This window comes from Seriola dumerili, unplaced genomic scaffold (genome assembly GCF_002260705.1).
Source record: "Seriola dumerili isolate Sdu_G_001 unplaced genomic scaffold, Sdu_1.0 BDQW01000008.1, whole genome shotgun sequence".
Lineage (NCBI taxonomy): Eukaryota > Metazoa > Chordata > Actinopteri > Carangiformes > Carangidae > Seriola > Seriola dumerili.
Window position 1 is genome coordinate 107,644 of NW_019174263.1, and position 24,077 is coordinate 131,720.

Here is a 24,077-nt window from a genome sequence, read left to right on the forward strand (position 1 = left end):
GGGCCATCAACCTAAATTATTGCATGCTTCAAGGTGTGTTTGAGTTTCTGCAAGGATTGGTTGGGGCAGTTTCATGGCCACGGGCCATCCACTGGTCAAGTGTTTCATGCAAGGGGTCCGCAGGGCGAGCTCCATCCTTGTTTGTCTTGAACTGCTGGGTAGGCAGACCTTAAGTTGGTGTCAGTTAAGACTGAGCCCCTCCTGATGCTTTCTTCTGCTAAGAGTGCAGGGGACCCCTGTGTTTTATGGGTCGTCCCTCCTGCATCCTGTAAGCCTAAGGTCATCACTTCCTTCTGGTTGAGGCTCATTCAACTTTTTCTCCTTTACCTCACAGTAGTGAGGAGGAGAGGCGCTTTGACAACACTCTGCTGATACATGGACTGCACAGCTGGCCTGAGGAAGTCCAGTCAGCTGTTTGTCAGCTGTGGCACGTGGTGGAGTGTCTTAGCAAATTGCTCATTGGATGTGCGATGCAATCCACAGAAGCTATAAAGTCATGGCTCATACTCCCCTCGGTGTGCATTCCACTAGGGCCGAGGACACTAATAGGCGGGTCCAGGTCCAGATGCTGTCCTATCCAGAATCAGACCTATAACCTATAAATTATTGAGCGTTATTTAATTTTGATGGTGCATTTCTCTTTTAACTGGTATGCCTTTATTGCACTGGTCATAACGCCCCAGCTCCACCCCCACACCCTAGCCATTGCCTTCTGTGTTAGCTAATGGCAAAGCCTGTTGCCTGAGGGTGGAGCACTATGAGATAGAAATACTAGTTACTGGACATGACTCCAAACGAGCTCTAACTGTAGACTGAGCTGGCCCCCATTTGGTTTACATTGCTGAGTTTCAAAGGGAGACGAGCAGTTTTATCGGGGTCCAAAATGTGCGGTTGGTACCAGCTAATTTCGTGGTGAGTGCAGTGCAGAGCTCATTTGATGGCTATACATGTTTTTATAGCCAGAGGTCTGGACTCAAGTCATGTAACTTGGACCTCAGCCAGACTCGAGTCTTAAATGTGATGCCTTTTAGACTGAACATCTAAAGAGACTTGCAACTCAACTTGGACTTAAACACCAGTAACCTGTCATTTCACTTGGACTTGACCCTTTTAACTTGACCATACTTAATACCTTACACCAAAGTTTGAAAAGAATTTTTTAAATGAATATGCCACTATACAATCAATTTCCTGAATCAACTAATGTTACTGCAAAATTGAGACACCAGAACCAGCAGTTACACCAGTAGACTGTCGCTGGTTCCTTGGAGACACAGCACATCTGAGCTTTAACGCCAGTCAAAAACAAGCTTAATAAAACCAAAGAAAGGTAGTCATGTTACATCAGGGATATGGAAATGATTTGCTGTAACTTCTGTTAATAAGTGGGGACCGGAGGCTTCTCTGTGCGCAGCTGGCCAGTTAGCGTCTACCAATAGTCTGCATGTGAGGCATTTATGGGAAATCTGTAAATTGTAACTATATAAAACTAAACTGCATGAGTCTCTGCATATACATTGGTCACACAATGCACCGGCCACCACCACAATCCTCATCCTGTGAGAAACGCTGCTCTGTTGGGTACTAACAGTTACATCACAGCAAACCTGATCCAGCACCTGAAACAAAAGCATGTGGTGGAGTGGGAGCAATGCGTCTTTGAGATTCTGATCCTAGTTTCCAAAACTACAGGAACAAAGCAGCAAACTATAGCTGGTTAATTTTCCAGTGTCATCATGTATGATGAGACAGGTTATTGTTATTGTGTTATTTGTTGATTTTTGCATATATGGCGTATCGTTTAAATAAACTGTTTTTAAATGTTAAACGGTTACTGTAATCACAGTGTACTCCTGGTTTAAAAACTGAATAGTAATGAGATGTGAGTGTTGCCAGGTGTCTGAACTATCCTCAATGTTCATTGTGTTCAGGCCATGGAGCTGCTTGTTGAAAAGGCCATCAGTAGCGCCTCTGCCCCACTCAGCCCAGGTGATGCACTGAGACGGGTCTTTGAATGTATTTCGTCTGGGATTTTACTCCCCGGTAAGTTATCATTCACTGCTACATTTATGTTGTATTATTGGGATCTTGTCATGTCTTTCAGGCAAAAAAAATGCAGTTCTGTTTGTGGACAAAATAATAACTGAAAGGTTAGCTGTCTTTTGGCAGTAACGAAAACATAATATAATATTTAATATAATTCTCTTCAAGAAATCCTGTGCTTTGACAGAAATGGCTCAATTTTGGTTTTGCTAATGAGCCCTGGTGATCTAATGTGTCCATTTAATATGTAGGTACAGCCAGAACACATTAGCTTAGCTTAGCACAAAAACTGGAAACAGGGAAATTGCTAACCTTGCTTTGTCCCAAGGTAACAGAATGTGCTGACCTGCTGAGTTATATTAGAAAAGAAGTGCACCTGCACCTCAGAGCTCACTGAAAACGTATCCTGTTTGCTGAATCTGTTTGAAAAGTTCATTGTTGTGCAGGTTATGTGCTGGACTGTTCAGTTTTCTACCCCCAGCAGTTTGCTTTAGGTAACCATGTTTATCACTGGTTTGGATGAGGGGCACACCTACTTGCTGGTTTTACACATACCAGTTTGTGTTGCGTTGAAGGGAAGGTGGAACTGTCTGTAGTCTACAGCAGCTCACTTGGTACATTTAATATAGGGCCCATTTCCACAGCACTGATACAAATATCAATACAGCAGAGTTGTGTCAGACTCTTTCTCTGAGTTTCTCTATTTTAACATCATTTAATTCCAGTGATTGTGTTTTATGGTTGATGGAAGTAGGTAGTTTAGAATCAAAAACTACATTAAAAACTTGAGAGAGTTCAGTCTTACTGTAACCTATGATAAGTTATGAAATCCATCACTGTAGGGTTTTCAAAATGTGCAACGTCAATGACCACCTTAAAATTCTTAAAGTAAGTGTTGCAATGACAAGAAATGCCTCAGTGTAATATGTATATATTCAAACTTCCTTTAATTCTCATGGAGGACATGATGAGATGAAGGATTTTCCTTTAACAGGTGGACCAGGACTGGTGGATCCCTGTGAAAAGAAGCCTGTGGACACTCTGACGTCTATGGGAGAGCAACAGAGAGAGGACATCACCTCAAGTGCCCAAGTACAAGCTCTTACATTTATACATCAACTCTCCAGTCTAATTTCTTCATGTCTCAATTAGCATAACAGGCTTCAGGTGGTTTTAACTGGGAGAAATGAGGTTTCCTGTGGTTTCCACTGAAACACAAACTGAATTCTTCTTTGTGTTTCAGTTTGCTCTGAGGTTGCTGGCGTTCCGTCAGATCCACAAAGTGTTGGGCATGGATCCTCTGCCGCAGATAAACCCTCGCTTCAACATCCGCAACAGCCGCAAGCGTCGACGTGACAACAGTGATGGAACAGACAGCTTCGAGGGTGAAGGCAAAAAGGACAAGAAAGACTATGACAGTTTCTAAGCTCCTCCATTAATAATTTAAAGTAATCTACATACAAAAATGTACTAACGTGTTGTATGCGCTGTCTGCTGTGTAATGGCTTTTTTTTTTTTTTTTTCCTTTTTAAGCTACAGATGTACCAGTGTAACTGCAGCCTCACTCTGTATTACACAAACAAAAATGTCAACTTGTGGTTTAGTTGTAGATTTCTGTGCGAAGCTGAGGTTCACACCTCTTTGTACTAGATGAAGCAGTTTTTACCCGATGTGCTTCTTAAATAGAAGTTTTGATGAATGCCGCTGCTCCCCTCTAAACTGTGTTTGTTTGATTTTAAGTTGCAGGGGAAGGTAAAATCATAGCATCAAAACTGCAGCCACACTTCTGTGTTGTGGATCAGGAGGAAAAGTAATGATTAATGTCAATGCCTTCATTTATCTGTATAGTTGCTTTCAGAGGTGGACTGTTTTGTTGTTACTATTGTGAAGCATTACTTGGCCAACTGAATTTAAAGGGTCTACTTTTGAATATGTATTACTGTACCTGATGCCGTGTTCTTGTTATGTCCCAGTGCTACACTTGAGATAAAAGGTGGAAACATGAGGGGGATCAATGACGTCATTAGGATTCATCCTCTGGGGTACATGAGTGGCTGTACAGAGCTTGTTCCAATGCTATACTTCAGCTTAAAGACCTCTGGGGCATTGCACAAAGATTCAGAGGAACTTTAACTGTTGATGGATCTTTGTTCGTAGTGAAGTTGTCAGCCCTAAATGTAGTTTTGTCTTTTCATTTTCATATATATGAAAGTATTTGTATATTGTTTAGATAAAAGAGCTTTGATTTGTGGAAAACATGACCATGTTCACATTGTGTACTGTTATGGCTTTTTAATTTTATTTTCCTGGTTTAACAAGGATCTTTATTGGCTTGCTTGCCTTTTAACTAGGTTGGGTGCTAAATTTAATTCAATATTGGAAAAAAGAACAAAAATCACAACTGGCCATGGAGGGGAACAAGATGTAACTCCCTTCAGCGTAGTTCCTGTGGTGAATGACTGCCGTGCTCTGCCTTCTGCTTTGCACTTCCAATACTAGAATAAATACATTTCCAGATTGAACAATTGTGTATCCTGGTTTCTCGTGGTGTACAGTGTAAACACAATGTTTCAGGCTAGGTTAGCATCAAGGCTACTTTACCAACTAGTATTTTAAGTTTTCAGCTTCCTCTGTTGCAGCTCACAGATTTGTCACCAGCCTTAGTCAGCTGCATTCAAACCAGGACCTTGATGACCCCTAATGACCCTGCTACTTGTACAGCAGCTGGGATGTAAGTCAGTACCACATGGTTCATGTGCTGCACACTAGTTGCAGATTGAAATTTTTGCCAGCTGGTAAGAACCAAAAATAGAGTAACAAACTCTGTTAATACAGCAGCTTCTGCTGTGGCCCCAACCTTCTCGACAGGTTTATTTCAGCGTACCTGGAGCTTCAGTGTCTCATACCCTCCTGCTGATCCTGAAGGAGTCGTTGGATAGGTCGTTCCCTTTTCTTGACATAACAGTATCAAAGCTCAGATCCGTGTTTGGAGGCTGATAAAAACACGTCCCATTTTCTCAGTACACAGCGACAGTTTATTCCAAAATAAAATGTAACCTCTGATTTAGTTGTGTGTAGAAAATAGTGTTTGTTTGCCTGTCTGGTTCCCGGACTCAAAGCGATGCTGCACTTGTCTGGAAGTGTGGTTTGTAAACCTTCATCGATGCAGACTCTATGTTGGAGGCTTCTTAACTCACTCCGACGCAGGGCTGTAAACTAACTTTTTGGCTCACCTGCCAAGGGGACCGGTAGATGAAAAAATCTACCGGCCAAGTAAATTTTTTTACCAGCCAAGTAATAAATTGCCTCTTTTTGTTACATATACATCTGTTTCAGTACTTTTCATTGAGATAACAGAATTATATAACGATATATATTCAGAAAAGAGCCAAAATATTATTCAAAATACATTTTTAATCTTTTGAATATTCAAAACATTGCGAACATGGACAGTGCCAGTACCAGTTAACCTCCTGTTCTGATAACAAATGATAACAAAATTCAAGGAAAATTAAAAAAAAAAAAATCAGAACTCATCATCACTGTCTTCAGCAGACACCCTCTTCGCACGGTGAAAACAGTGTGACATTTGCTTCCTTCGTGCTCTCGGATGGTCTCGAGTTTCATCGTTCACAAATGAATTGGTGCGCTGCTTTTCTTTAGCATATTTTCTACAAACTGAACAAAACATGATACCCGCAGCAATGTTTTGCTATATTGTGACAAACATTTACCTGCCCCATGGCATGTAGCCCTCCAAAATTAAGTCGCCAGGGGAATATTTTAGTCGCATTTGGCGAGTGGCGACCGTTAGTTTACAGCCCTGCTCCAACGTAAGGGTCATCAGTTAAGACGACTCTCAACTGGTGGATGCTTCACACCAACGCACAAACGGAGTGAGAGTGGGTAGGGCGACGGGGTAGTGTGTAATATCTCAGAAACCATTTGTGGGACTATCTTCAAATTTTGCACAAACATTCACTTTGACTCAATAATGAGCCACTTCGATTTTTGTCGTCAAAGGTCTCAGTGACCTAATGTCTGTTCCTGTCTGTATGTGTGAATGCAAATAATCAGGACCACCTGGGGGGAATTCCAGTACATTTGACACAAATGTCCACTTGGATTTAAGGATGAACTGATTAGAATTTGGTGGTCAAGGTCAAGGTGACCTCACAAAAAGTTTTTGGCCATAACTCAAGAATTCATATACTAATTACAACACAAATGTCTAATAGGATAAAATGATAAAGTGATGACATTTTATATCAAAAAGGTCAAAGGTCAACTTTACTGTGACATCATTGTAGTGCCTCAAACTTCTCAAAATAGTCGTTGAGACCGCATGCTGTTTTGTAACAAAGACAAAATAGGACCATTAAACTCAGATTCCCAGGATCCTTCACCTTTTCACACCCAGGTGTGACTAAAGAAAACGTGAAAATGTAAGTATAAACACAGCTCACTGGTGATTAGGAGCCATGTAGCCTACCTGGCCTGGCATCAGTCACAAGCCATTAAAGAAGTTCATTGGAAGGACATGGAGAGTTGTGGACCCAAAATTGACACTTTGTTACACTTCCCACCATAAAACTATCAAATTGATAGGAAACAGAGACAAAGGATCCTTCTCTCACAAACAGACCATGCTTTTAACATGTCAGAGGGAGGTACAACCAGATCATGTAGACTTTAAGACAATGTCTTTCATGATTATTCATTTAATGTTTTATAGTCATGGTGGAAGACGGATATGTGACTTTATAGGTGAACTCTAGAATTAAACTATTCAAAGTTCAGTGGAAAATTACCCTCTTCTCCAAGTTGAAACAAAGGAGAAGATGGGTTAAGTCCTTGAGACGTGCGCCAGCCCCCAGGGGATAAAAACCTTGCGATAAACTCACACATTGCTCTAAACTCTAAGCTCTTAGCCACAAGCTCTTAGCTCCTAGCTCCAGCTCCAGCAAGCTCCTTAGCATCAAGCTTTTGGCCACGGCTCTTAGCTATTTTGCACTTTATCGTTTTGTCTGTGTCCTTTGTTCTTTCTTTGCCACATGCTCCAATTAACATTCTTTTTGTCTACATGCGCAATCTTTCATTTTTATAAACCAAGTCAACACCAACTGAACCAAAACAGCAGAAGTGGCTCAGAGTAATTTTTGTAACTTTTTAATTATCACGTTTTCATTTCTGAAGATTTTTGACAGTTTTAGAGTCATCTGATCAACCTCAGTCTCCTCTAAAGTTATCCAGCCAAAGTGCATTAGAGTTTATTTCGCATCAACCCACAAGAGACGCCAGCAGATAACACATCTACCCACGACCGCCTGCAGAGAAGGCTACCAGAAATCACCAGAAGCCATCTGGGTTCCAGCCAAGGGTCTCTAGCTACAGCGCAACTTACAGTAGGCCAGTCTTAACATTCTGCTCATGACTGGGTTGATGTCGAAATATAATATCGAAACATCAAATCTCATCTGTAGACGTAGTGATCATTAGCTATATAGCCACGGTGTATAGCCATAACATATTCATTCCCATCATTTCCAACTCATTACAGAACTCATTTCATTATTATTTTCATCTTTATGATCATTGATGTCGCATTTACTCTGTAGATAGTTTTCTTTTGACGTAGAGACTGGAGATCCATTGAATCAAGAAATTATGGCTTCTGATATGAGATTGATAACATTAATCAATGAAATAATTCATTGTTGTCCTCCTTGAGAACTGGTGCCAGCTTTGAATGAGAGCAAATTCTAAATTGTGGTGTTCACACTACAGCAAGAACTGTCGTTATTTGACCTGTGATGGTGTGATGATGAATTCCAAGTCTGTTTTCATCAGATCTGATCCAACACAACTGTTTTATTTACCATCATGGATGGAAAAGAAAAATGTAAAATCACGTCCCAAACTCACATTATGATGAAAATGTTTTGGCATTATCAAGGTAAAGTGATATGTCCCAAAGTGCTGTCCCATTCCTCTTTACACCATTTTTAGCCCTTGCAGATACTCAGATAGACTGAGTAAATGTAAAATGAGTTCAGGAGTTAAAATGAAGCCTTTTGATAGAATTTTTTGAACATGACCATAAAAATTCCCAAACCCAACAGGCATGGGCCAACAACACAGGATTGCAGAGTGACTCACCTGGAGGCAAGAGGATAACTGAAGAAGCCCTTTGGAGAGAGGTGAAACAGTTTCCGATGTCTACAACCAAGTCCAGTTGTGCTTGTTTCAACTTCTCTTGGATAACGATAACTTAGATGACTGAGAATCTTCACAGACATTAATCAGGCATTCGTCTTTATTAATCATGTTGTGGCTGAGGAAACCAAACAAAACATTTTCCCAATTCAGAGTGAAAACAATGAATTCTGGGAATAACAAAGGCAGACGAATCCTTCTAAAAATGAGCAGTATTAATGATTTTAACAAATCTTATGAGATAATGGCTAGGGGGATAAAATATCTGAATCTTTTTTTAGATGTTTCTTTTATTTTAGTATTGATCACATTTGTTGGGTGATGACCAGACTTTTTGTAGCAAATGTTGGGGACAAGATTACAGAGGACAACCTGATTTGGCCACTACGCCTAAATGGTCTGACAGCCGAGCACCATCTGTTGGGGGCTGTATTGAGAACACATGAGGTAATGTCCACCTGGGCCGTGGAGGTGTGGACTTGTGAAAGACAAAGTTTGCATTTCTCACCAATGTAATTAAAAAATTATATTTTGCACTTTGTATGGTCTGGCTTTGTATAACCTTGGACATGACTCTGTCCTCACATTGATAATCCTTATTTGGTACTATGAATCTGTCTTCACATGTAAACTCCTTATCTGGTACTATCCGTTACAAACTTTGGGATTCTTGTCCCAAAGCACGCAGCTGCTCCTTTATGACAGTTAGACAGTTTTGATGTATCAAAGATAGATATCAGTCTGTGTGAGTGATCCTTTGCAAAGCTCTTATTAAAATATATCAAGACAACTTGATCATTTTGTCAACTTTTCATTTTCAGATTTCCATCACACCAACCAACAGCGATATGGACTTTGAGCCTGGCTCAAAGACCTTATAAATTCCTAGGAATGTTATGAGGTCACTTTATGATTTTTTCTGGCTCATATACAGCAGGATTGTCAGATGCTACTTCCACATCTGGCCCAATTCTGGCACGCACAGAAAACCTTCAGGCTGTATTGCATTGTTCAATGTTACAGCAGCATTGAATATAAACGATACAGCTTTTTTAAGCACAGGCAAAATGCTGACATCATCTGGCCAACCTTAGGTGTTACATTAGCGGAAAAAGTTAATACATACTCATAATGAAACAGCATTGTTATCATTAGTAAGTTGTCAAAATACAGAAATGTTCTGCATTTAAAGATACTTAACCACTACATTGCATTTCAAATATTTTGTCAGTGATACACATTAAAGTGGAAATGAAGCAGTCAATCAAGTTAACGTGATTTACTAAATGGATTTCCACTCTAATCAACAATTATATAACAAATATGACAAATGTAAACATATAAGAGAAAATATAAGCTCCAATAGATATAGTGTAAGATAAATAGTGAAAGGTAGATATAGTGTAAGATAGATAGTGAAAGACGGAGATAGCGGAGGACAGAGACAGTGGAAGATGGAGACTGAGGAGCCACAGGACAGGAGAAGACAAAAGGGAGGCCACTATTGTATCGCTCCTGGATGTAAAAATGAGTTTTACGGAGTTAAAGCCAAGGACAAAACTGTCGAATGAAGAGCAGTCCTGCTGCACTGGTCGGCGGCACTGAAGAGAGAGAGCCCGACGATGGGCACTAACTCCAGGGTATGCAGTGAACATTTTTTGGATGATGATTACCTAGAGGACAAGATCTTTTCTCTTCAGACACTCCAGACTTTATACTCCAAACGTTATAATCCACAGACGTTATCCAAAGTTCCGTTATCTTCCTCACCATTATCTTGTTTCTTCTTGCAATGCGTGCAATAAAGTTTTTTTGCTAGCTTTTCCTTCAGGGAGTGTGTCTATGTTCCCACAGCCCTATGTTAAGAAATATGGGACCATAGGGTTTCCTTTTGAGAAAAATCTTAGGCCTTGTCCACATTAACCCGGGTAAATATAAAAATGCACATTCACAATGAAAACGATCTCCATCCACACTAATCGTTTTCAGAACGCTTTGCATCCACGTTCCACGGCGTCTTCACATTTATCCACCTCAGCAATCGTTTTTGTAAAGCATCGTTTTCAGTTTCGGAATTCACCGTTCTAATGTGGACGGAAGGGCTAACCGGATAAATATTACCCGGGTTAGTGTGGACATGGGCTTATGGGAACATATAAGACTGTGGGAAAATAGGGCCTAATTTTCAAAACATTCTTAGAAATGTGGGAACATCAGGCTGTGGGAACATAGGGCTGACCCCTTCCTTCACATGGCCAGACTGCCGAAAAGCCATCACACGTGTAGTGGCAAATTGAAAAAAAATATCGTACCCACCACAAACCAATGTGAACGCACAATAATTAACTTTTGGAGCAATTCTTACTTTTTTCAAGCTAAATCTGACTGTCCATCCAGGAAACCGCTGGAGACCTGACTTGTTTTTTTTTTAACCACACCGGAATTGGCTCACAACAAAATAAGCATTTTTTATTGGCTGATGTCCGCTCTGCCTGCTCGCTACTGCACTGGTTTTATTCATGACCAACATGACCATAACAATAATAAATCAGCAATATGAACCAATAGAAGCGACAGTAGGCAAAATAATATATTTATGCATAAGGAAATGTTTCGCCTTTTACTGAAATTTACGTATTTTAGATACTATTCAAATTGCACTGGAGCCCTCTTTTGGTCCTGGACTGCAATAACGCCACTTCATGACAGATGACTATAAAAACTAGTTCTAGTAACTATGTACCTATGGATGGGTTAGGGTTAGACAGAGAGATAGATAACGTTATTAATCCCGAGAGGAAATTAAAAATTAAAAGCAGCCACTTGACATAAATCACTACTAGATATAACCATAATATACTATTTACTGATTATACACTGTTCAATGGTGTTAATATACTCTAATATACTATAATACACTGTATATTAGTGCAAGGCAGGTGGAAAAATAGGCACTAGAGAGAAAAGATGTCAGGTCAGTGACAAAAACACAGTAGTGACATTTGTTTCTGGCTTCTACAAGAAATGTGATATTAACATCATAATTTTGTTCAACATCTCCAACACCAAATAAAAGTAATTTTAGTCATTCAACCAGCACTACAGCCACAACTGGTATGAACATTGAACCAAAAACTATTACCCCCAACCACCACTGCAACAAAATACAGGAAACATTGGGTAGTTTTCTATGCATGGTTATTGTAAGAATAACACAACAAAAAGTGTTTAGGTATATGATACTTTAATTCAGTAGTCAGGATGTAAGTACAAAGTCTTTCATGCTGTCAACATCATTGTGTACCTAAAAACAAATTTGTGTTTACAGGTTAGGCAGACATGCATGCAACTAGTGGCCAGCAGTAAACTCCCAGAGGCTGACATCAGTGAGGAGATAGAGCAGGAGACAGGCAGAGTCCGCACCCTGACAATCAGTGTCAGCACCCAGACTGATGCTTTTGAAAAGGATACAGAAGAGGGAGGCAATAAACAATACATTTGCACAGGCACTTTGACAGATGACATACTTACCAACCGAGTAATAAACAATGACCATTCATACAGTACATCTGTGGAAGGCATGTCCCCAGCTAGGGCACCATCATCTCAGCAAGATCTCGACCTTAGCAGTGAGGGATGTGAAGAGTCTGAGGAAGAAAGCTTAATGGAAGAGGGTCAAGATAATGCCAGTGATGATGAGTTTGAGTTGAGTAGTGAGGGAAGCATCAGTGATGAGGCTCAAAGTGTCAGTGATGTTGAGGATGAGGAACTAAATGTTTCACAAGAGGGAAAAAGTATTGTGTCGACAAGAGAATTGTTGAAGCTCTTTCATGTGTGCCAACAGGAAGGTTGTGGCAAATGTTTAGTGAGGCCACCAACAGTGATCAAAAGTGGATTTGGGTTTAGGATTAAGACGGAATGCATTGATGGCCATGATGTGGCCTTCCCAGCCTTTAGTTAGAGGAATAATGGAATGCAATGTTTCTGTCCCTGCTGCTGTATTTGTCACTGGAAACGAGTGCAGTCCATTCATGGAGGTGTGTGACACCATTGGTCTGGAAACCATCTCAAAAATACAGTGGTTCAACATACAGAAGGCCTATGTCATCCCAGAGATCAGCAGTGCCTGGACAGTACACAATGAGGCTGTACTGAGTGCCTTATGCGATGAGCTGCTAATCATGTCAGGAGACTCCAGATATGATAGCCCGGGTCACAATGCTTCATATGGAACCTACTTGCTCATGGACATCAAGTCAAAGTTGGTGGTGGCACAGGAAACTGTAAAAGTCACAGAGGTGAAGAACAGCTATTGGCTTGAGGTGGATGGTCTGGAGAGGTGCCTTTCCAAGTTGAGAGAGTATGATATGACCATATCTGTTCTGGCAACCAACTGCCACCCATCTGTGCAGAAAGTCATGCGTCTGGAACATAAAAGCATACAGCATGAATATGACCTCTGGCACATCGTGAAGTCCGTCAAAAAACGACTGCTGCAGTGCCACAACGAGGACTTGTTTGAGTGGATCAGAATGATCACAAATCACTTCTGGTTTTGTGTCACAACATGTGAGGGAAGTGTGACAAAGTTAAAAGAGAAGTGGATCTCAATCCTGCATCACATTACAAATGTGCACCACTGGGTGTCTGGTGAGACAATGACCAAGTGTGCGCACCCTACCTACACTCCTGAAGAACAGAGTCAGCGCCCATGGCTCCTCCCTAGCTCTGCTGCCTTTCAGGACCTGCAGAAGATAGTGCTTGACAAACAGTTCCTGAAGAAACTGGAAAAGACTACACTGGGCATTCACACGGGACAGCTGGAAAGTCTCCACTCCCTGTACACAAAGTACGCCACAAAAAGGAAGAATTTCTGAGGGAGAGTTTGGAGTCACGTCTGCGTGTTGCTGCACTGGATTACAACAATAATGTGAACAGGGAGATAGCTACAACAAAGGAAGGTGAGGAGCAACATAAGCACCAGTACTCCAAGGCTGCTCAACAGTATGTGGTGACCCCACTGAAGGTGGACAAGGATTATACCTTCAGGAAGAACATTGTGGCAGGAGTGATCAAAAGGTGCAACTCAACATCCATCCGGGCAGCATTGCAGGAGCTGAAGACTGAGACTCTTATCACCCTGGCCCAGCACAAAGGTGTGGAAAAACCAGACAAAGCTCTGTCTGTTGCCAAATATCTGAGCAGATTTGCATCCTCACAGCCCCGTAACACAGCTCACTGAGGAAGAGCAGAAAGAAAACCACTAAAAAAACCACTAAATGATTAGTTAACCAGTTAAAGTGACTGATGAAATCACTCACACAGGGTTCCTATACATTTTGAAAAATGAAATTCCATAATTGTTCCATGATTGTATATCACAATTAATTTTGACAAAATAAATGTTCAAATTCAGAGTTCTATGGATTTCCATTACTGTATGAACCCTGTAGAATGTTCTTTTGATTTAACAAGCATTATTATTATTGTTGTTGTATTACATTTGTATTTTTAGATTCTTTTTTGAGATTCTAATCCAGTCTCCAATCTCTGTTTACTGTTCAAATCACCTATGTATATTATATATTATATTATATAGTTCAGTCTCTCTATCCCACCTGGAATAAGTCTTTCTTGGAGGCAGCAATGATGAGTGTGAAATTCCCACAATAATAATATCAGTGCAAGTCTGAGCTCAGTTCAGTGTCAGAGAAGCTCTTGTCATTAAATCACTATAATAATTATAATTATTTAAAATGATAGTAAACCTTCAAATATTTATTAGAACAGCAAAACAATAAAATAAAAACAATTCATAAAATATTAAAGTAAATCATATCTAACACTTAAAAATCATCATAAATGTAGGCGTACTCAAAGCCACGATATTCCGGGGAGGGGAAAACAGCCCTAATGGCGCTGACGACACAGGCTGGAATCGGGATCCGGTTCTTCTTCCCCAAATGGCCCCTGGCCCAAAGGGTAAACTGCCTGTATGCAGTCAACCTAAAGAGACTGATGAAAAAGAAATGTATTAGTTAGCTTTCAATATATTCTGATATATGGGATGACAAATCTGATATGTTTATATATAAAATGTCTGTTCGATATTATTAAACTTCTGTGGCTCAGAGTAAGTGTGCATGCATTAACTTTTTATTCATACATTTATTCCACATGAATTCATACATTCCCTCTCCAGATCCTTTTGCTATTCATGCAGTATCAAAATTAATAAGTTCATAAACTAGCTGTCTGTTGCCATAACAGATATAATGGGGCTTCTATTTTCTTTTATGTTTACATTTTGTCATGTATGTTATATAATTGTTGATTAGAATGGAAATTCATTCAGTAAATCATGTTAACTTGATTGACTGCTTCATATCCACTTGTATGTATAATATATGTATTATTCCATATCTCCTATAAATTACAAAATTGTGAATCATTTCTTTCAGATTCCGGAATACGCTTTCTGTGTATTGATGATCTCAAACAAAACTTATTGATGATGAACCCGGCTGAATGTCTGAATAGCCAACAAAACGTTGGTTTCATAACATTCTGTGCAATGTAACGTAAACAAACTAACATAGAAAGCGGTCATGTGGCATTATCATGTCAGACCTCTCAGACATGTTTTGCATCACACTGGCTCGTTCACCATTAGCGGTATGTAACCTAGACCGCTATATGTGAACCTGTGAACCCCCGAACTAACGTTCGGTACCGTCATTGTTTTTGGTAACAGCTGTTAGCGTCAATCAGCTAACTAGGGTTTAGCTAGTAATTAGTACTGGGGGAGCGACATTAAACAAAAAACTTGACGGTCAGAAAACAACTATGTAAACAAACTGCACATGGAAAAAATTGTTCGCACCATGTAGCGTGTATTTGTTTTATTTAACTTTACTGCATATTCACCGGCGGTTACAGCTAGCTCGACTTACCTGCTATTGACAGGGCGCTCCAGTGATTCAGCTCGGACATCTTTCAGTGACAGCATTGCCACCTCCAACACGTCCACCTCCCGGCATAGTATGCTGAATGTACACTCCACGGTGATGCAGGAATGACCACGCAAAACGTGCTCCAGACCAGCCTCCTGACAGCATGGACTCTGACACGGTGGGCATCGGCGGACAACCGCCACACCGACACCAGGTAGTGTTGCCGACCCGCTCTTCACCCCAAACGACCGGCTCCACGACTTCTTCCACCGGCAACGCTATCACTGCTCGGTTCCCCCGCCGTATGGGCTCGAATGCATACGCAAGCAGACTAATCACGGCCTCAACAGTCCCTTCAACTTCGTCGTCCTCCATTTCCAGTTTAACTCGGTTCAGAAATGCTTCACTGTCTTCACTGGCCAACGCACCCAACCAACCCCGTTACGTAGGCAATGACGTCACACCAAAATGGCTGCTCGCTAGTTAGCTATCAATAAGAAACTACGAAAATAAATTAGTCAGATTTGTATTTTCACAATTTTTAATATCAGATTTTAGGCAAGTTGGTTTTTCTAATAAATTTCCTCACTACCAGTGCCAAAAACATGCATGTTTCATTTCCGCTTTAAGACCCCTCGTCCGCGGTGGTCACGTGATTTCTGATGTATGCCACAACAGTTGGTATCGAGTAGTCTGCTTCCAGTGTCACATCAGTAGCTAGCTGGTCCAAATAAAATGGATTTTAACGTGAAGAAATTAGCCTCCGGTGCCGGACTGTTTTTCACACGAGCCGTCCAGGTAACGAAACGCTGACCTGAGCTAGTGCTACCACAGTGTCTGAGCTAACGTTACGGTACAGTGTCTGAGCTAACGTTACTACAGTATCTGAGCTAACGTTATGTTACAGTGTCTGAGCTAACGCTGGGGTACATGTTAAGATAGAAAAACACACTGTTACTTAATATTCAGTGACGTCCTGATAACGGTAGAATGCCGACATTATAATTAAATGCTGTTACTGACAGTGTTGTTAGCCACTTTAATGTTAAGTCAAGCTAACGTAACGGTTGCTAAAACAAAAACAACCACGGAGTCGGTTAAAAAAAATCTAAAGTAAACTGTAATAGGTGTATCACATGTTTTATCATCTTTTATTCATTTGGGTGAGTTTGATGGGGGACAAGTGTGAGAGAACGGAAGAGGATGTCAGCTGAGCAGGAACGGGTCGTGCACTGGACCCGGTCTGATGTCATTCCGGATTCCTTAAGCTTTTAATAATAACAGATGAGAAGCCACCCAGTTGTGTTCACCTGTGCGAGTGTGTTGTTGTGTGTCTTCTCAGTTCACAGAGGAGAAGTTGGGCCAGGCGGAGAAGACTGAGCTGGACGCTCACTTTGAGAACCTGATGAGCCGTGCAGACTGCACCAAAAACTGGACTGAGAAAATCTACAGACAAACGGAGGTCCTACTGCAGCCCAACCCAAGTATGACACAATTACACCAGACCTATCATTATTGTGAAGTACATGTTGCCTTCAAGCATAGCTACTGCTGTACTGGTGTTTTTTGCTATAGAAGATAAATGACTGCTGTAAAATGCAGCATAAGGGGATAATTAGCTCATTAGTGAAGCACTGTAATAGTGGTTACAGATTTTATTAACAAGAGACACATCATGTACAAGATATTTGCCATGTGGTGCAAACATCAATAAAGTCCAACAGAGTAAAGCTGGACTTGTTTACACTGATGGAAAAATGAAGCAACGTATTCTGGATTGATCAAACAACAGTCACAGAACATTATTATAATGACTGTGACAAACAGTCTAACCCAGTGAATTTTGTATTTCTTTTTGCCATCAGTGTCATTAATTAGACAATTGACAATAAGACAATACAATAGTAGTAGCACTAGTTAATATGCAGTTTAATACTTAAACCAAATCATATGATCCTGACAGGTCCACACTGGTGGCATTGCATGCTTTCACACATTAACTAGAAATAGCGTATGCTCTATTACTTCTGACCATGTTGGGACGCAAACTTAAAGTCATAACTTTATTTTTGTGTCAAAGTGAAGTCCTGTCACATGATAAATAAGTTGCAGGTATAATATTGATTTTCTCCCTGTTGGTCTGGTCAAGTTTTATGATTACAATTAGTGTACAAATACAGAGCTACACACAGAGCTACACACAGCTACACACAGCTGGGACCTCAGTCAATGGCAGTGACAGAAGGTTTTAAATGTGTCCTGTATAGTTTTCTTATAAACATGTTTACATTTGGTGTTTCTGACCAAAATGCTCAACATGAATCTATCAAATGTGTTGAATGTTCAGTGGCTTCAGAAAGTATTCAGACCCCTTCACTTTTTACACACTTTATTATGTTGTAGATTTCATTTTAAAGTTTCCAGTCTACACTCAATAATCATAATAACCAAGTGAAAACATAGTTTTAATTATTTTTGCATTTCTTTTATTTCATTTAAATTTTTTGATCATTTTCCAATTCATAAAACTCAAATACACTGGTAGATAGACAATAAATAAACATTAAGTTAATTATTTTTTAAACAAGAAACAAAACAGGACTGAAAAGCTTTAGGCTGAAGCCTTAGCTTATTACACCTTCCATTTTTTCAATTAAAAACTGTAATCTCTCATTCACAAAAGGATTCAGATTCTTCACTCTGATCAGGTGCATCAGGGTCTGTCATGATAACTTCTTTTATTGAACAACATATTGTCACAGAAATAATTCTGATAAACAATATTATTGTCAAGACCATTTTATGCCTCTGATATAATGATAATAGTATAATAATGTGAGGAGACATTTTTAAAGAACAATAAACTTTTAATTGAGACACTGGAATTGGGATGTGTAAAAATATTAAATATTATAAATAGCAATAGTTGAGAATTTACCTGTGGTGGTGTGTGAATGATGCGTAGACTCATGCTGATAGTGTAACCCAGGTTATTTTCTGTAGCTGCAATTTACAGATGTCCCCTAAACGCCCCACAGTCAGCTGCACACAGAATCGTCTAGTCTCCACTCAGTTACTGCAGTGCAGCAACTTAGAAAAAAGGAATTAGTTTGAAGAGTGAGGTAAGGTGTTGAAACAGTGATGTTATCTACCTGTTGGCCGATAGAGCCGGTGTATGAGAAACTCTCATCCAGCTTAAACCCAAAGTGTTCCCACACCTGATCTGTGGAGTGCAGTTCTGAAACCATGTGGACATACAGTCAAACCCTGCTGTGGTGGTGACATGCTTATGTAAACAAACATACATGAAAACTCAAAGGGAAATATCGAGGTCAGGAAAACGTGATTATCCTGTCAGGCCTGGGACAAACATTATAGTCACTATTTTAACATGCACAAGCTTTTCCAGTTTTCGCTCTTATTCTGAAAAAGACAGTATTCTTATTAAGCTGTTTACACGCCTAATGAAGAGGAATATTCTTTCATTATGTTTAAAAATAGGTGTGTTTCCTCTTCTGTCCAGGAATGTGGGTTTTTCTTTTTGGCATGTATCTCCATTCCAGTCTCACAAGTCTAGTCGGTTTGTGCTTATTGTAAAGGGCAAGAGGGGCAAGAGTGACACAACCTGCTGTAAAAACCCCAACTGAGACGCATATTTTGAATTAGCTGCTTGCACCTGAATAATATCAACATATCATCCCACATGTCTTAATCAGAAAACACAATGTATCACCCATTTACTGTTAAATCTATAACACAATAAAGCATCTGTAAACTCCCTGAAGCCACTGTTTGTCCTTCCATATACTGGCACTGCTGCCACCAAATATTATAGGAATCCACAGAAAGGCTACAGCTTGCAAATGCAGCTTTGACAAAAAGATAAAGCCAAATGAAATTCATAGCTGAAACATACAATACCCAATACCACTGGTACGGTCCTAATGCAGCGTATTAGCATTATTTCTAGGTTTATATGAGATGACATACTGGAGAGTGGGAGCTCTAATGTGTGACTTTTTGATTCAACATGCTACAGTTGATCACACTGGTGAGTATCCTGCCTCCCGACTCTGGTCCCCCGCTGTGTACATCTTTCATGCCTTTGAATTAGAGTTAGAAGAGAAGTCATTGATGAACATTAACAGGACTAAATATGGTGCTGAGATCAAAGCTGGCTGTGAAATACATTTTTAATGCTCTGAGACTCAGAGCATCAATGTGACTTCAGGGCTGATCACTTCCAGCAGGACATAACCAGTCTATTCTGGCTCACAGCTGATTGTGTCAGCACACGATTTATGTGGGTTAAAGATAGTTTATGTCAAACTCCTTTTTAATTAAACCTCTGTTTCACTGGCTCTTACCACGCGGTTTAATTTAGTCTTTATCTTGTCTTTCTCATCTTCACCTTGCTATAAAGCTGAAGCATGACAACTGGCTATTTTGTCCATGTTCAAAATAAGAGAAACAACTCATAGTTTGATTTGTTGGATTTGAGAAATCGTCATGTCTGGCTTAGGCCAAACTTCAAACTGAGTGCCAAACCTACAAAGAAAAATTTTCCCTTAGTTCAAAATACACAGAAAAGAAATGGAGGAGAACCTTTAGATGCTTTTAAAGATAAAAACTGGTCATGTTCTTCAGGTTCTTAGGCAAAGCAAAGAGAAACAGGACATTAACAGAAGGGTGTATTAGTTAGAGAAGCAGACCTCAGAGATCACAACATCCTCATCAGGGTGGAAACAGTTAAAAACATTGACTGCACCCAGTACAGAAAATAGAATAGAAACCATACAAATCATATCCAGATGTGATGCAATTAAAGGAGCTATATGTAAGTTTTTGCTATTGTTACATAGCTAACGCATTAACAGCTGTTTACTTTTCAGTCTAGAAGAACTGTGTGAGTTCAGCATCAGACTTCATTCCTTTACTCACCAACAGCTGTCGCCAGAGGTGAAACTCTAGTTTCTGTCATGTCTTTTCTTCTACTGAAGTTAGCATGCTAACTGGCTAGCCCGAGTTTGACTATCTCATCACTTTCTGATACCAAGTCACTTTATTGTCCAGTCTGCCCTGAAGAAGTATCTGCTCAGAGGACGTATAAAATAACCTCTTGTATTGTAAACACAATGAGGCTGAAGCTCAACTGGTAAGTAAATGTATGTTAATGCTAACGTTAGCTATGTAGCAATAACAAAACTTACACACACACATATATATATATATATATAACTCTAACCCTATACCACTATTCTCCACTAAATCACTTTTTCCCTGCCAAAGAGTTCCTGAAGATCGTTTTTTGATCCAGTAACTTCTCCAGAAACACTGGATCCTACATTTCCCCTAATACAACTGTTTACACAGGCTGTGCTCTCTTCCAAACTAGTTTACTGTTCTGAATCTAGTCGCTCTTTATGGAAGCTGGGATCAGAAGTGAGTCTGAGAACAGTCAACATAACAACATGAGCCTTGGCCACAAATGTGCCACTAACACCTCATTGAAGTTCAAGGAAGGAGTTAAATGCTAATATTAAGTTTTTTATGTTTTAGTGCAGAATGTGGACAGAAAACAATGTTATCATATTTAACCTCATCAGAGAGAAAATGAAATGATAGAAACAAAGATAGAAGAGCAGAAGCTGATCCAGAATCAGGGCAGGGCTGCCCTTGTTTCACATACTTCCCTCTAAGCCTGTTTATATTTCCTCACATCATCTCCTTGTTGAACAGGTTCTCCTCATTGCTCCAGCCTGGTTGTGTGTAGTGTGTCTGTGTTTGAGTATATGAACCATAGTTACAGACGGTAACTACGGTTTCTACCGCCACATACAGTTTTCCACAAGTACAGTTGGACCTGTCAGTCAGCTGATTACTGAGGCATCTCTTAAAACCTCAGTGAATTTCCTGCATCAGTTTGACCAAAACAAGTCGTGACCCTTAGTGTCATTAGAGCACGATTAACAGCAGAATTGATTTTGTAGAGTTGATCAATAACAAGTATGTGAGCAATAAAGAAACATGCTCTGATCAAAGGTCTCTACCTCGACATGAGGCTTTTTAACATTGTGTCTAAATATTTTTAGATGTTGTGGACATGTGAAGGGGGCTCATTAATTATTAATTATTTTGAGAGATACCCCCTGCTTTGTTTTCCTCTGGGATCACTAAACTTCTTGGATTAAAACTCACACATCATCTCCAAAATGTACTTGTGAAAAATGTTTACTTTAATTATAGCTTTGTAAATATCGGTGATGCTATTCCATGGTATTAATTTATCCTGTGTGACAGACATTAGACTTGGGTAGTGTTTTGGTAATAAGGAGTTTTAAAATCCTCACAAGTACTACACCGGTTTAAAATGACAGTTGTTGCTGTTTTAAGCAGCTTTAATTTACTTGTGTCCACTAGGGGGCAGGAAATCTGTTGGAACTGAAGCTTCATTTTTCTGACCACCTGACGATTAAAAGTCCAATATTTCATCAGAAAAAGGAGGCAAGCTTCTCCTACACCGAGGTTCATTCAGGTGCAGGAAACAGGCAGCACACAGCAAACAATAGACAAAGCCTTATGTGAAGATGTCTCAGACAACTTTATTTAGAATCAGAGGGTTATCAAATCAGCTGATTTGATACCGAAAAAAGCATGTGACAGTAGTGAGCTCTTTCTTTGTAAAAGACACATCATGCGATCACCAATGTAAAGACAATAGTCCTCCACCTCCACCCACAAGAAACAACACTCACAACCAGAAGTTCTGCATTGACAACAACAGTCAGAAGCAGTGAGGTGTTGTTACGAGCTGACAGATACTTTAGTTTTAAAGGTGAATAAACTATTTAGGCTATGAGGATCCATTGCGTTTAATTTCTCAGCAACATTCTGGGAGGTCTGCACCACAGATCAGTGACAGCTTTTCTAAACAAACCGTAGAGAGTAAGCTGGACCACGATCTGTCTCCATATGATATCTGGTTCTGGTTTTGAACACTCAACTTCTTCTTCTCAGGTGACAAGTGTGAATTTTTTCTGTAGATTGGCAATGAGAGAGTGCTCACTGCTGCCACACATGCAGATTTTAGTTTTGATTTATATCTGCGTCAGCATATTTTTTTGTTTATTGATAAAGGTTGGTATATGCTGATTATATAATAATATATACACTGGGTCTGGAGAATATAGATAAGTCCAATATTGGCCTGTCTTTTAGCTCAGTTTCAGACTTCTGAGAAAAATATATGGATAATTAATCCACTGTGATTAATACACTTTGATGAACTAAATAACTGTTGGCTGATTGGTTCTTGCAGGTCGGGAATCAGACTTCAACGTACATGCACTAAAAGTAAAGTGAGGAGTTTTTAAAAAATAATGATGAATAGCTTTTTACTTCATTCAAGTGCAGTTAAACCTAAATCAAATCAGTATTTGCTGTGACCCCCCTTTGCTTTTAAACCAGCTCCAGCTCTCCTCAGTTTACCAGACACAGGCTGGTTTACCAGACACAGTTCTTCAGCTACTCAGCAGGAAGGTTGTTGGCTCTTCTGTGGATTTAGTCTGTCTCAGTGTCTTCTGTCCCTTCATGTGGTCCCAGACTGACTCCATGATGCTGAGATCAGGTCTCTGTGGGGACCAGACCATCTGCTTTCAGGACTCCTTGTTCTTCTGGTGTCTGAAGACAGTTCCTCATGACTCTGGCTTTGAATTTGGACTTATTGTCCTGCTGCAGAATGAGTCTGGACCAATCAGACACCTAAATTAAAACTGTAGCACAGTCCTGTACATGTTTGGGGCTGTTTTGGTACGAAAACAAAGATACCACCCAAGTCTAACAGACGTCACATTCATATGTGAGTCACATCAATAATATCAAAAGGTTTTAATATCAAAAGAGCACCTCTTTATAATGTTGGGGTGAGTCAGAGGTTTTGATTATTCTATGAGATTTGAGATTATTGTGTGTGGCGTTTATTCACTGATGGCGTCACAGGCAGTGGACAAACTAACAGAAACCTTACACTACATCTGCGTTGACAGTGCCAGAGATACTGAAGCAAGTCATTACGTCACATTTACTTATGGTTGTGAAAGTCTTCTTGAGACCCGTTAATCCATTCTGATGTATTGTAAGGAGTACATGTTATTTTGTCCTCCCATGTTTTTTCTGCAATAGTTACTTTTTATTTACAGATACTGCAGCTGGATGAAGATGCCTCTCATGTCCTGATTAAATAAATACTACACCCAAAAATGACTTTCAGTATCTTATCATAAACTTCAGTGGCTGAATGTCAACGTTTTCCCATATAATTATTAAATGGATAATTCTGTACCAATGCTGTGAGAATCCATTTAGTTGTTTTTCTGCTCTTTAAAGGAACATGATCATTTGATCTTTGGGTGTCTGTTTGCCTTGATATGTAAAGAACTCAGTTTTGGGCAACTTTACTTTTACTCAATTAAAATCCAAAGGGAAATATTGAATTTCCTTCACAAGTTTCTCTGCAGACAAAGATTTCACACAATAAACAAACAACCCGACAGCAGTATAGAAATAGCATAATTAGACACAGCAGCATCTTTCAGGTAAATGCAACACTGTGAACACTGTGAAGGTGATACACTGTCTTCAAAAAATCTTCAGACCCCTTCACTTCATTGTGTTGTAGATTTAATGGTAAATGGATGAAATTGCCATTGTTGCCCATCAGTCTACACTCGATAACCCATAATGACAAAGTGAAAACATATTTCTAGAAAGTTTTACAAATGTATTTAAAATCAAAAACTGAAATACTGAAGTCTTCAGACCCTTAATCCAGTTCTTTGTAGAGACCTCTTTGGCAACAGTTAGAGC

At 39.8% G+C, this 24,077-nt stretch overlaps 2 protein-coding genes across 6 annotated transcripts in view; both read left to right on the forward strand.

Annotated features, from left to right (window-relative positions):
- The window catches only part of zfr (zinc finger RNA binding protein), a 28,793-nt gene extending 24,475 nt beyond the window's left edge, over positions 1-4,318 (forward strand). The window contains exons 18-20 of the mRNA XM_022746575.1: positions 1,932-2,043; positions 3,038-3,135; positions 3,287-4,318. Coding sequence (XP_022602296.1) covers positions 1,932-2,043; positions 3,038-3,135; positions 3,287-3,469 — 393 coding nt within the window. The 3' untranslated portion in view covers positions 3,470-4,318. The remainder of the gene's footprint in view (positions 1-1,931; positions 2,044-3,037; positions 3,136-3,286) is intronic.
- Positions 4,319-15,770: 11,452 nt separating this feature from the next.
- The window catches only part of LOC111222842 (endophilin-B2-like), a 47,725-nt gene continuing 39,418 nt past the window's right edge, over positions 15,771-24,077 (forward strand). For 2 of the 5 annotated variants that reach the window (XM_022746702.1, XM_022746732.1), the window contains exons 1-2: positions 15,774-16,010; positions 16,555-16,696. In XM_022746702.1, coding sequence (XP_022602423.1) covers positions 15,948-16,010; positions 16,555-16,696 — 205 coding nt within the window. In that variant the 5' untranslated portion in view covers positions 15,774-15,947. Of the gene's footprint in view, positions 16,011-16,554; positions 16,697-24,077 lie in introns of all 5 variants that reach the window. The other 3 variants (XM_022746721.1, XM_022746740.1, XM_022746711.1) reach the window with 3 other exon arrangements.